The sequence below is a fragment of the Urocampus carinirostris genome, chromosome 11, assembly GCF_059441175.1.
Source record: "Urocampus carinirostris isolate Australia breed hairy pipefish chromosome 11, RoL_Ucar_1.0, whole genome shotgun sequence".
In the NCBI taxonomy this organism is placed as follows: Eukaryota; Metazoa; Chordata; class Actinopteri; order Syngnathiformes; family Syngnathidae; genus Urocampus; species Urocampus carinirostris.
This window is the reverse complement of record NC_142359.1, coordinates 7738018-7751628: the sequence shown is the minus strand read 5'-3', so window position 1 is coordinate 7751628 and position 13611 is coordinate 7738018. Positions and strand designations below refer to the sequence as shown.

Genomic DNA, 13611 nt, shown 5'->3' with positions numbered 1-13611 from the left:
TCAATATATTTTTCTTTCAGGAATTTCATGTTGTTGACTTTATATGTGCTGGTTAAAACGTCCCAAAAAGTTACCAAAATTTTTCTTAAAATAACAAAAATTAACCAGGATACAACCAGTATACAACAATAAACAACCTAAAACCAAATGAAAAACGGAACAAAAAATGAACAAAAATTGACCAGGATACAACCAGTATACAACAAAAAACAACCAAAATCAAATGAAAAACTGAACAAAAAAATGAACAAAAATTGACCAGAAAACAACCAAAATATGACAGAAAACGACTAAAAAAAATGTCAAAAAAACGAATCAAAATTGACCAAAGAAAGAACAAAACTTGATCAGGGAACGACACAAATGTTACAAGAAACAACCCCCAGAAAACAAACAAAAAAATCAACCAAAACAAATAAAAAGATGATCTAAATGCAAAGAAAAGAAAAAACTAAAAAACAAACAAGATTTGATCGGAAACCATTTTAAAATGAGCAGGAAACAACCAGTTTACGACAAGAAATGACCAAAAAATAAAGATAAAAAAAAAATTACCAAAAATTTACCATGAAAAAAACAAATTATGACAAGAATCTACTTCAGAAATGGTCCAAAAAAACGAATCAAAATGGACAGGAGAAAGAACAAAAATTGACCAGGAAATGACTAAAATATGACCAAAAACAACCCCCCAAAAAGGACCAAAAAAAACCCCGACCAAAACAAACAAAAAGATGACAAAAAAACAAAGGAAAATAACAACAAAACAAACAAAGATTCTTCAGAAACAAACAAAAAATTGACGAGAAAACTACCAGTATATGGCAAGGAACAACCCAAAAACCTACCTCAAAAAAACAACCGAAAACTTGACCAAGAAGTGAACAAACATTGACCATGAAACAACCAAAATATGACAAGAAACGACTCAAAATAACTTTTTTAAAAACTAATTGTAATTGAACAAAAATGGAACGAATATTGATCTGGATACATCCAAAAAATGACAAAAAACCCAACCCCAAAAAATGACAAAAACATGACTAAAACAAACAAACAAATGACCAAAAAATGGAGGAAAAACAACCAAAACACAAACAGTAATTCCACAGAAACAAACCAAAATGACCAAGAAACAACCAATAGCCGACAAGAAAAAAAAACAACCTGAAAAATTGAAAAAAAACAAAAATTGACTAGAAAACATACAAAATGTGACCAAAAAAACAACTCAAATATCGCCCCAAAACCGATTAAAGTTCACCAAAAAAAGAACAAAAAGTAATCAAGAAACGACCAAAAGATGGTTAAAAAAACAACTAAAATGAAAAACGACCAAAACAAACAAATAAATCACCATAAAAAGGACAAAAACAAACAAAAAATGAACGAATATTGTCTACAACACAAATAATTACAATAACAATTATAATAACAATGAATAATTATAATAAAAATTCCCCAAAACAAGCAAAAACATACCCCCAAAAAACAGAAAATAACAGAAAATAAAAATAAAATTTTAAAAATAAACAAAAAAAATGACCAGGACACAACCAGTAAACAACAAGAAACAACCAGCAAAAATGACAAAAAGACACAGAACAACACCACCGAATATTACACAAAAAAGCTCAAAATTGACCAAAAATTGACAAAATTCACACACAAAAAAACCCCCCAAAAATGAGAATTGACCAAGAAATTACCAAAATATGACATAACACCACCAAAATCAAACACAAAATGTTAAAAAAAACGAACTTGGAAAAATTGTCTTCCCCCCTTGATAGGTAATATATGAATTAAAGCAACAAAAACAATATAAAGAGCCGCTTGTTAGCCTAAAGAGCCCGGCTTTTTATGGCGAGCCGAGCCAAAAAAGCCAGTTCTCAAAAAAGACCCGGAATTGTCATCACAACTGCTGTCATTCTCGAAACTTTGAGATAGGGAGGTGGTGTGTATATGCGCACGTCACTTCGACGAGCGTGACTAAGCCTCAGCCAATAAACATCAAGTCTTTATCATCTTATTAATTATTCATGAGGTGTTTGTTTTTGTTTTTTGCAGTTATTATAGTCAACTGATTCCCTCAAAAATACACATTCAAAGCTCGACTCAATCAAAACGTATTAAAAATACACAGTGTTTACCGAAAACATTGCATGGATAAACAAATAAACTTCCGTGTCCACTAAACCGGACACTAAATGATTGACAGGTGACATATTAACCACCTGAAATTCGTTCTTGGTGAGCAAAGATTAAGCTGAATGCGTGAACAATTTGTTTAATGTTGCAAAAGTCAAGTCATGTTTTTCTTATATAGCCCTTTATCGCAAGGAGCCTCAAAGGGCTGCAGAAACCATATTGCAAACTGATAAGTGTCACTGCAAATATATTTTTATTATTGTGTGAGTTTCCCAGGTAGGTTATATTTATTCTTTTAAATCATCACATCAGTATTTTAATGAAGCATTTAGTGGTGATTAATTCACCTTGGGATTATTTATTTATGTATTTCATGTATTTATTTACTTATTGAATTATTCACTTTGTTGCCACAATGTATCAATTGATTTAGTCATTAGACCGGGGGTGTCAAACTCATTTTAACTCGGGGGCCACACGATAGAACAAGGGGCCGGATTAGTAGATTAGAGAGAAAGAAAAAAAGTGAGAAAGAAATAAGCAAAAGTGAGGGATAGAAAAGTAGAGAGGGCGGGACAGAGAAAGAGGGACAGAATATAAAGAGAGAGAGAGAGAGTGAGAAAGAAAAGAGATAAAAAGAGCAATTGTGAGTGAGGGGGAAAGAGAGAGAAAGAGAGAGAGAGAGAGAGAGAGAGAGAGAGAGAGAGAACAAAATGCAAAGAGAAATAGAAAGAAAGAGAGAAATAAAGAAAAGAGAAGGAGAGAAAGGGATATACAAAAAAGGGGAAAGCAAGAGGGAGAGAAAGAGAGAAAAGCGAGAGAAAAGGAAATAAAGAAGAGAGAGCAAAAGAAGGTAAAAAGACACAGAGAGAAAGAGACAAAGAGGAACAAATAAAGAAAAAAGAGAGACAGAGAGAGTGAAAGAGAGAGATAGGGAGTGAGAGAAAAGGGAGGAAGAGAGAGAAAGAGATAGCAATACATTTACAGCATTTGTGAGAGGCACCTGGCTTTGGTAACATCAAGTGGATATATTTCAACTTGCAGCTCGTTTTTCTCTTGCGCTTCTCTAAGCATTTACTCGCCCGCCGGATTCAATCCCTCAGCAGGCCTGATTCCGCCCGCGGGCTGCCTATTTAACACGCCTCTACTTGGGGTCCCCAACGTGGTGCCCCCTACGGACAGCTGAACCAGTTCTTGAAACAGCTCACCAATGCTGGGACATTGTGATTTTCTAATAAATTTAATTTTGAGTGGTTGAATAAGTCTATTTAACCCTAATTCCAATTATTAACCTGGTAATAACATAGTAACAACATGATAAGTTACTATATACTATAAACAGGGTTGGGTAGGGTTACTTTAACTGGATTACTTTCAATTACTTTTGGATTACTCCAATACCAAATATGCTAATAAAAGACAAAAGAAAATAAATATGAATAAAATGACTACATTTTGTGCAGGCTTGGGGAGTAACGGAATACATGGAACGGCAAAAATGATGTTGGCGAGCTCTTTGGATTTATTTTCATTTTGTTTCTGTCGCATTTTATGTTTGTTTTGCCGGAGATCAAAGAGATCAAAGCCAGGAGAGAAAACTTACCACGTGTTGTGAGTCATCATTTTATTCATATTTAGTTTATTTTGACTTTTATTAGCATATTTGGTATTGGAGTAATCCAAAAGTAATTGAAAGTAATCAAGTTAAAGTAACCCTACCCAACCCTGAGTATAAATGCATATCATAGTGGGTGCCCTTTGCACTAATAAGAAACAAAAATTTTGCAGAAAGCTCAGAAAAAAACACACACACAAAGTGTTTGACTAAGCAGAATCACACGAGAACGGTTTGTGTTTACACCTAAACAGTGTCCTGGTGGTGTTGACACCAAAACAGAGCTGAAAAGACATGAGTACGAACGCTAAAATCGCTAAAAAGGACTGGAGGTTCCCAAGGATTTTGCAAAAGAGGTATGTTGTGTGTTTTTTGTTTTCCATTAACCACAAAACGATTACTGATTTTAAGACTCTGAGCTAAAGACAGACTAAAGTCAATAGGGCTGGATCCAGTCTGGACCCACTTTCGCTTTTCGGGTAATGAATCAAGACTCTTGTTAATGTGTTCAAAGTGGTACTTTGTTAAATCCTGAAGACATACTGTTGGAGTTCAGACAATCTGTAACCTGCCACATGTTCAAAATATGTCTGGAGTTACGAGAAATATTTGTACGAAGAAACGAAAGCTGAAGGGAACAGATCCACTGATTATTTTTAGTGCAAAATCAAAAAAAGCAGAATATTCTGGTCTGGTTAACAGGACAAGGTCCACTATAAAACAGGTCTTTATAAACAGGCTGAATTTTGTTTTGTAGGAAAAAGATGTGGTATGACAAGAACGAAACTCAACTAAAATGGGATTTTCCAGACGAAGTAATGAAGTTCAAGTTTCACAACAGACCTGTGTTGAAATTGGATCCAACTGGATTTTCCCGGTGGTAAAATAAGATAAGGGCAGTCTTATACCAGCTCAGTAGCCTAGATGGTAGTGTGCCCGCTTTGAGACTGGGAGGTCGCTGGTTCGCGCCTCGGCCGAGTCATACCAAAGACTTATAACATTGGTAAAATGGCGGCGCCCTCTGTTGGCTGCGGCTGCATCGGCTCGCTACAACGGGTCAGGTGTATCGACATTTCGTTCTGTGTACATTGTTACACAGAATGACAATACAAAGGAAATTATTATTATTATTATACAAAACGATCAGGACACGACTTAAATACAATAATGAGAAAAAACAACCAATAAATGGATACATTGAAAGGTCAAATGAATACAGCAAAAAGTTGATACTTCATTCAAATATATGGACAAGCATAAGGTGCATTTAACAAGTATATGAGTAATGTGTTTATCAAAATATTGATCTTATGTTCAAATAATAAAACTAAAATATTCAGTGACACAGTACTGAGAAAATCTTTTTAGACCTGTAATTGTGAAAATTGGGGAAAAAAATCCTGTAATTTCCTCGCAGTAATAGTGAAAATCCTGTTTTTTCTATTTTCTTTAAATAATATCAGATGTCTCGCTACGTGATTGAGGCCCAACCGCAAAGGAGACGCGTCCAGGAGGGAGCGCAGTGGAGCACGGGTCTATGTGCTTGCCATCAAGACCTGGGAGACTGTAAGTCAGGGGTTTCAAACTCATTTTGACCTGGGGCCAAATTAGCACAATGGCTGTCCTCAAAGGGCCTGCTTTATATCATAAATATATCTAAAATGTAATTGAATTGCAGGTAAAATAAATCAAATTCTCCTTAGTGTAAAATAACTTGGAATTTATACTCATTCAAGTCACAACTGATACAGTTGCATTGAAAGAAATTTTTGCTACAAATATATGTTATAAACTAAATATACAGGGAGTGCAGAATTATTAGGCAAATGAGTATTTTGACCACATCATCCTCTTTATGCATGTTGTCTTACTCCAAGCTGTATAGGCTCGAAAGCCTACTACCAATTAAGCATATCAGGTGATGTGCATCTCTGTAATGAGAAGGGGTGTGGTCTAATGACATCAACACCCTATATCAGGTGTGCATAATTATTAGGCAACTTCCTTTCCTTTGGCAAAATGGGTCATAAGAGGGACTTGACAGGCTCTGAAAAGTCAAAAATAGTGAGATATCTTGCAGAGGGATGCAGCACTCTTAAAATTGCCAAGCTTCTGAAGCGTGATCATCGAACAATCAAGCGTTACATTCAAAATAGTCAACAGGGTCGCAAGAAGCGTGTAGAAAAACCAAGGCGCAAAATAACTGCCCGTGAACTGAGAAAAGTCAAGCGTACAACTGCCAAGATGCCACTTGCCACCAGTTTTGCCATATTTCAGAGCTGCAACATCACTGGAGTGCCCAAAAGCACAAGGTGTGCAATACTCAGAGACATGGACAAGGTAAGAAAGGCTGAAAAACGACCACCACTGAACAAGACACACAAGCTGAAACGTCAAGACTGGGCCAAGAAAAATCTCAAGACGGATTTTTCTAAGGTTTTATGGACTGATGAAATGAGAGTGAGTCTTGATGGGCCAGATGGATGGGCCCGTGGCTGGATCGGTAAAGGGCAGAGAGCTCCAGTCCGCCTCAGACGCCAGCAAGGTGGAGGTGGGGTACTGGTATGGGCTGGTATCATCAAAGATGAGCTTGTGGGGCCTTTTCGGGTTGAGGATGGACTCAAGCTCAACTCCCAGTCCTACTGCCAGTTTCTGGAAGACACCTTCTTCAAGCAGTGGTACAGGAAGAAGTCCGCATCCTTCAAGAAAAACATGATTTTCATGCAGGACAACGCTCCATCACACGCATCCAAGTACTCCACAGCGTGGCTGGCAAGAAAGGGTCTAAAAGAAGAAAAACTAATGACATGGCCTCCTTGTTAACCTGATCTGAACCCCATAGAGAACCTGTGGTCCCTCATCAAATGTGAGATTTACAAGGAGGGAAAACAGTACACCTCTCTGAACAGTGTCTGGGAGGCTGTGGTTGCTGCTGCACGCAATGTTGATCGTGAACAGATCAAAGCACTGACAGAATCCATGGATGGCAGGCTTTTGAGTGTCCTTGCAAAGAAAGGTGGCTATATTGGTCACTGATTTGTTTTTGTTTTGTTTTTGAATGTCAGAAATGTATATTTGTGAATGTTGAGCTGTTATATTGGTTTCCCTGATGAAAATAAATAATTGAAATGGGTATACATTTGTTTTTTGTTAAGTTGCCTAATAATTATGCACAGTAATAGTCACCTGCACACACAGATATCCTCCTAAAATAGCTAAAACTAAAAAAGCCCCACTCCAACTTCCAAAATGTTCAGCTTTGATATTAATGAGACTTTTGGGTTCATTAAGAACATGGTTCTTGTTCAATAATAAAATTAATCCTCAAAAATACAACTTGCCTAATAATTCTGCACTCCCTGTAGAAATCCCTGAGTTTTCGCGGTTACTGGGGACCAGAACCACCCGCGGAAAGTGAAAATCCGCGAAGTAGCGTCACAGCTTCATAAAAGCCCCCCAAAGTATTAAACTTAACTTGAGATGACTTCATTATCGACCATTGCCACCGTAACAGAATAACAATTATAGATCTACAAAAAACACTCAACATATAATAGCAGTTGAATATTTGTTTTTGTTGTCATTGTACAAAATCAAACACAATCGGAGGGCTTCACCTTTCAGTGTAAGAAAGCAATTTAGAGAGCAGCTGGCTAGCTGTGTGCCAGCATCAGATGATAGATAGATAGATAGATAGATAGATAGATAGATAGATAGATACTTTATTCATCCCCGAAGGGAAATTCACATTTCCAGCAGCATCCCTGAGCTGAGAACAGTACAATAATAAAGCCAAAAGAATACAATATACAAATACCCAGTGTGACGTGCAAATGCCCACTGTAGCGTGTTATATAGAGTAACTAAATAGTGCTACACAGAATACATATTGCAGTAAGATTCGGTAATATCCAATGTAGGTGGTGTGGTTTAATGTGGGCCTTTACTCTGCCGGGTGGAGTTAAAGAGCCTCATGGCATGAGGAAGAAAAGATCTCTTCAGTCTGTCCGTAGTACAAGACAGTGACAGCAGTCTGTCGCTGAAACTGCTCTTCTGTCTGGAGATAATGCTGTGTAGTGGATGCGATGGATTGTCCATGATTGACCTCAGCTTTTTCAGTGCTCGTCTCTCAGCTACTGTTGTTAGGCTGTCCAGCTCTTTGCCCACAACAGAGCTCGCTTTCCTAGCCAGTTTATTGAGACGAGAGGCATCCTTCTTCTTGACGCTGCCTCCCCAACAAGCTGCCGCATAGAAGAGGGCGCTTGCCACTACTGTCTCATAGAATATTTTTAGGAGCTTTTTGCAGATGTTGAAGGAGGCCAGCCTTCTGAGGAAGTAAAGTCGGCTTTGCCCTTTCCTACATAGAGCTTCTGTGTTGGCAGTCCAGTCCAGTTTGTTGTCCAGCTGCACACCCAGGTATTTGTAGGTCTGGACAAATTCTACACATTCTCCCTTGATGGTTACAGGAACCGGGTGAGTTCTGGTTCTCCTGAAGTCCACCACCATCTCTCTGGTTTTGGTGGTGTTTAGGTGCAGGTGGTTTGCGTCGCTCCATCGGACAAAGTCCTGAATCATTTTCCTGTACTCCCCCTCCTGCCCGTTTCTGATACATCCCACGATCGCAGTGTCGTCGGCAAATTTCAGCCACCTCTCTGTGATGGTTAAAATACAACAGTCCCGAATGTTGCGGTTTCTCGCGAGTTGTTGTTCCAAGTCATTATTTCATGGCTAATGGACCTGGCGTTGGAAAGAGTCATTAGCCTAGCCGTTAGCAGTTGGCTAAAGCTGCAGCCTTACTTTCCGACGCCGACTCAGTCGATTCTTGGACCGGACAACAATCCACATAGCACCTGCTTGCATTTCTTTGCGCTCTTCTGACTTTCCTTGGAGTCTGATTTGATTCAATTACAAAATTGACCATGAAACCACCAAAATATGACAAGAAACGACTCAAAAGAAATTGTTTAGAAATGAATTGTAATTGAACAAAAAAAGACCAAAAGATGATCGAGAAAAAAACAACCCAAAAAATGATAAAGAAAGACTAAAACAAACAAATGACCAAAAAACACAAACAAAAATTCACCCGAAACAAACCAAAATTGACCAGGAAACAACCAATATACGACAAGAAGAAAAGAGAAGAAAAAACAACATGAAAAATGGACAAAAAACAGAAAATGACCAGAAATAACTGAAGCGCGAAGTAGCGAGGGGTCTCTGTATAATAGAATCTCTTTTGGCCCTCGGACCCTTTCGATATTTTCACAGCACAAGGGCGTTAATCTGTTTTTTTCTGAAATAATAATGACAATAATAACCACACATATAACATTTGCAATAATGATCACAACATTAATAATAATAATGAGCCATTGTTTAGTCATTTAGAAGTCCTTGGGCATTAGGAGAACATGCAAACCCCACACAAGGAGGCCGGTAGCTGGACATGAAACCGGAACTTCTGAAATGGCGGATGTTCTAACACAAAACGCTCTGGTCGCTATCGAAACATTATACGCAAAACTTCACGTCGATCTCGTGACAAGTTATGAAAATTTGAACTCACCGAATAACCCATCCCTGACTTGGGGATCCATGCATCTTCCAAGTCCGTTCCCAAAGGTTTTTCCTTAGCTGCAAGTTTGTTTATAATCGTTCTAGCATGACATTGTTGACTTTTCTCCATGCTAATTGGCTATAAGTGCAAAACATTGGTTAAATACAGGGAATGTCTCCTATTGATCATTTTTGCGCAGGTTTCTTCGCTTTCTGCTGCCTGCCGGTGTTCACCTGTAAGGTGGCGAGGAAGGCGGGCCTTTGCACCCTCCTACCAATTCTGGACTGTCTGGGCTGCGTGCCTCCGGCCTCCCTTGCAGTCAGGGCCTCTGTTAGGGAAAAATACGGAATACAGGTACACCCAACACAATACACTTTGTCGAGATTTGGCGACTCAAGATGAATAATTATTTTTTCTTTTTTGTAAAAAACACATCAAAATAGTCCGTGTTCGAGTAACTAGTCTGCATTTATATAGCGCTTTTCAAGTCTATGAAGACCTCCAAAAGCGCTCTACAATGTGCTTCACACTTACCCATTCACACACACACTCACACACTAATAGGGAGTCAGCCATGCAAGGCGCCTACCTGCTTATTGGGGCCATTAGGGATTCAGTGTCTTGTCCCAAGGACACTTCGACATATAACAGGAATTGAACCTATTGATTCCAAGACGAGCGCTCTACCTCCTGAGCTAATGCCACCCGTTCATTGACTTGAAAAGCGCTATATAAATGCAGACCATTTACCGTTTACCATAAATAGATAGATAGATAGATAGATAGATAGATAGATAGATAGATAGATAGACAGACAGACAGACAGACAGACAGACAGACAGACAGACAGACAGACAGACAGACAGACAGACAGACAGACAGACAGACAGACAGACAGACAGACAGACAGATAGATAGATAGATAGATAGATAGATAGATAGATAGATAGATAGATAGATAGATAGATAGATAGATAGATAGATAGATAGATAGATAGATAGATAGATAGATAGATAGATAGATAGATAGATAGATAGATAGATAGATGGATAGATAGATACTAATTTAATGATTCACTTTGTCATGAATACCGATATGCTTCACCTGTGCCCGCTCCTTTGGCGCCAACTGCCTCGGACTCTGATTGGCTCTCTGTTCCTATTTAAACCCACTCCTATCTGTCCCCTGTTGTCAGTCCGTCTGCGAACCTCAGTTTGGACTAGGCAAGCCTTTTTTACGACCCTGACTCCCACCTGTTTTTTGCTCCTGTCTGTCCCCCGGCTTTGACCCGTTTTTTTATCCTGACCACGTCTACTCTCCTGTCCTGGCTTTCCGACCCCGACCACGTTTTTACTCTCCTGTCCTGACTACTGACCCGTTTTTCCGTTCCCGATACCGTCATCGCTCGCCACGGAAGTCCCACTTCCACGTTCAGAGCGACCTGCTTCCCGCGCCCAGCGATCACCGGATCGTGGGGGCAACCCTTTCCTTTTTTCCAATAAAACTGAGACAAACGTAACGCAAGTGGGTCCTGTCTCCGTCTAGCTCCTGATAGATAGATAGATAGATAGATAGATAGATAGATAGATAGATAGATAGATAGATAGATAGATAGATAGATAGATAGATAGATAGATAGATAGATAGATAGATAGATAGATGGATAGATAGATAGATAGATAGATAGATAGATAGATAGATAGATAGATAGATAGATAGATAGATAGATAGATAGATAGATAGATAGATAGATAGATAGATAGATAGATAGATAGATAGATAGATAGATAGATAGATAGATAGGTAGATAGATAGACAGATGGATACTAGTTTAATAAATCACTTTTCAGACGACTGGGGGGGAGAGGGATTTTGTAAGGTTTATTGTTCTATATTCTTTATCAATTATCCATTATCCGTTATCGGTCAAATCATAATACGCTACAAAGCCAAGGGGCCGAGACACTTGCTCGAAGCCAAGAGGCTGAGTCAAGGTCCTAGCCACAGAGCCATGCAGTTGTGACTTCATAGACCGCATACAAATTCAGAACCACAGCTGAAACTTCAAAGATAGTATACAAATTCAGAAATATTAACATTACCAATGTGAAAAAAAATATCGACATGCAGCTTGAGTTTATCAAATATAAAGATGATCTGCGTCCTGCTTGGACAAGTGTTTAAAAACTCAGCTCAAGACGTGGGCGGTGGTACTGTAAAGTTGGAGCTCTGCCACCAAAGACGGAGGTTGGTTGGTAATGTTTGCTCCTCCGGGGGCGGAGTGGGCCGCAGAGCAAGCTCCTCGATTCATTTTCTAAATATTTTCCAGCATGCACCTTGATAACAACGATGCAAGCATGTTCTGCATTGCTGAGCAACTCTTTCTTTTAAGGGTGGAGAATCTTGCATACAGATATGTAATGATTTATAACGTCTGGTAGCATAGCATGGATTTATGAGTGCATGCAAATGTTCACCACTGGCTGAAGCCTCCCACTCATGCTCTCTTGCAGGGGAGCGTGTGGAGCGACTGCCTGTATGGATGCTGCTGTTACCCTCTATCTTGGCTCCAGATCTCCAGAGAGCTGAAAAGAAGAGCTGCAGCTCACGCCTCCTCTTCGGAAGAATACAAAACGCTAATTATCCACCAGGGGGCGCACTTGGTGTGAACCAAGTGATCCGGTATGACCAATGTTCCCTCTAAACTGCGCGCGTGCGCAATCGCGCACTGCCCGCGCATTCTCAGCGCACAAGAAAATCTATCCAGCCCAGTTTTTCGAGAACCGGCTTCTTCGGCTCGGCTCACTATTAGGAACCGGCTCTTTCGGGTCCTAAACGGCTCTTCAGGTTGTTTTTGCTTCTTTCATCCCAACATGACCAAATATTTTGTAAAATTATGCACAAAATTACTTAAAAGAAGGGGGAATAGAACAAAAAAGAAAAAAATACCAAAATGAAAAAGGAGTGAAAAGCTGAGTAAAAAAGAAACAAAAGGAAGAGAAAAAAGAAGGAAAATTCAGAAAAAAAAGCCAGAAAAAACGAAAAGAAAGAAACAAAGGAAAAAAAGTAAATAGAAAACAAAAATAAAAAAGTAATAGCTAGGAAAAAATAAACACAAAGAGATTTTTTTAAGGAATTAAAAAGAAATGAAAAAAACAGGGAAAAAGAAGAAAAAGTTTGTGTTGCATTAAAATAATAGTCAATCTTGTTGCCAACATTGTACTTCCACTAAAAAATGTGATTAAATACAGTTCTGTATCGTGCAACCGACTATTTTTTTTTTTTGCATTGCCGTAAACTCAGCAAAATATCACTTGATGTCAAGTTTTGGACATGTTTGATAATGACTTAGTTGCCACACTTGGGATTGCTGTTGCTCACTGTAGTTTCAAGCGTTGCTCACCGACTTGGGTCCCTGGGCACTCCAGTCCTCAAGGGCTGCATGTCCTACAGGATTTTGGAAGTTTTTCTGCTCTGATACAGGTTATTCCAATCACCAGGATTGTAACAAGCTCTCACCAGCTTTCCAATGAGCTGATCATTTTTATCACCTGAATTGAAGAAAAGAACCCGCCAGTATCATGTCGAAGTTGCGCAGTGGAGCTTCCAAACATTTTTCATATAGGGGTGGCCAGATGGGGCCACTTAACATCTTGGGGTGGCACACCAAAACTAACAGCCACAATCTCATTTTATTGAATTACAAAGGTCAGGGGAAAATGTTGGAGAAATTGGAGGTTCGATAATCGAGAGAAAAGTCTTCTCATATGTGGATAAGGAAAACAGGAGCCAGCCTCGTGGAGGGAGATACAACTTTTATTGATGCGTCAATGAAGATCTCACAGAGCTGGGAACATGACAATGTATTTAAAGCTGGTAGTGACGATTAAGCTTTGATTACACCCCAAAAGGCGGTCCTGTATTACGTATCAAGTACAGAGCGTCCCGTCCCTTGCACGCTATCTTCAAGGAAACTTAATGTCCGCCAAGAGTATCTTCAAGGATGTCTACCCGACCGTTTCCCACAACTGTAAGCAAGTCTTTCTAAATTTCTACATGTATGCAAATCTATTCTACATTTCTACATGTATGCAAATCTATTCTACATTTGCAAGTGTATTTACCACAACATATCCCCCTTTTGTTATTTACCACAACAAAAACTATCAGAAAGACTTAAGGACACGGCAATTGTTATACTTTGATGTATTGTGTGATATGTTATGTTCTTAAGGATTTCCAGTCAACATTTTGAGTTCCACAACAATTCTCTTATTTGTGTTA

At 38.9% G+C, this 13611-nt stretch overlaps 1 protein-coding gene across 2 annotated transcripts; it reads left to right on the top strand.

The window, feature by feature from the left end:
- Positions 1 to 2093: 2093 nt before the first annotated feature.
- Positions 2094 to 12336, top strand: LOC148356320 (cornifelin homolog B-like). Of its 2 annotated transcripts, XM_088346879.1 has the most exons (8): positions 2094 to 2253; positions 2330 to 2427; positions 3615 to 3762; positions 4021 to 4122; positions 4524 to 4643; positions 5230 to 5332; positions 9526 to 9680; positions 11841 to 12336. In XM_088346879.1, exons 5-8 carry the CDS (start codon positions 4563 to 4565, stop codon positions 11994 to 11996), a joined length of 495 nt encoding a protein of 164 aa, XP_088203005.1. In that variant the 5' UTR covers positions 2094 to 2253; positions 2330 to 2427; positions 3615 to 3762; positions 4021 to 4122; positions 4524 to 4562; the 3' UTR covers positions 11997 to 12336. The 2 variants fall into 2 exon arrangements, with proteins under 2 accessions (XP_088203005.1, XP_088203006.1); XM_088346880.1 differs by lacking the exon at positions 4524 to 4643 and having other exon boundaries at positions 2095 to 2253; positions 11841 to 12334.
- The last annotated feature ends 1275 nt before the right edge of the window (positions 12337 to 13611 follow it).

Excerpts from the sequence above, each read along its gene's own strand:
- LOC148356320 (XM_088346879.1), top strand. The coding sequence starts at position 4,563 with ATGGGATTTTCCAGACGAAGTAATGAAGTTCAAGTTTCACAACAGACC. Across the intron at positions 4,644-5,229 it reads GATCCAACTGGATTTTCCCG|ATGTCTCGCTACGTGATTGA; the intron begins GTGGTAAAATAA and ends AAATAATATCAG. Across the intron at positions 5,333-9,525 it reads CCATCAAGACCTGGGAGACT|GTTTCTTCGCTTTCTGCTGC; the intron begins GTAAGTCAGGGG and ends ATTTTTGCGCAG.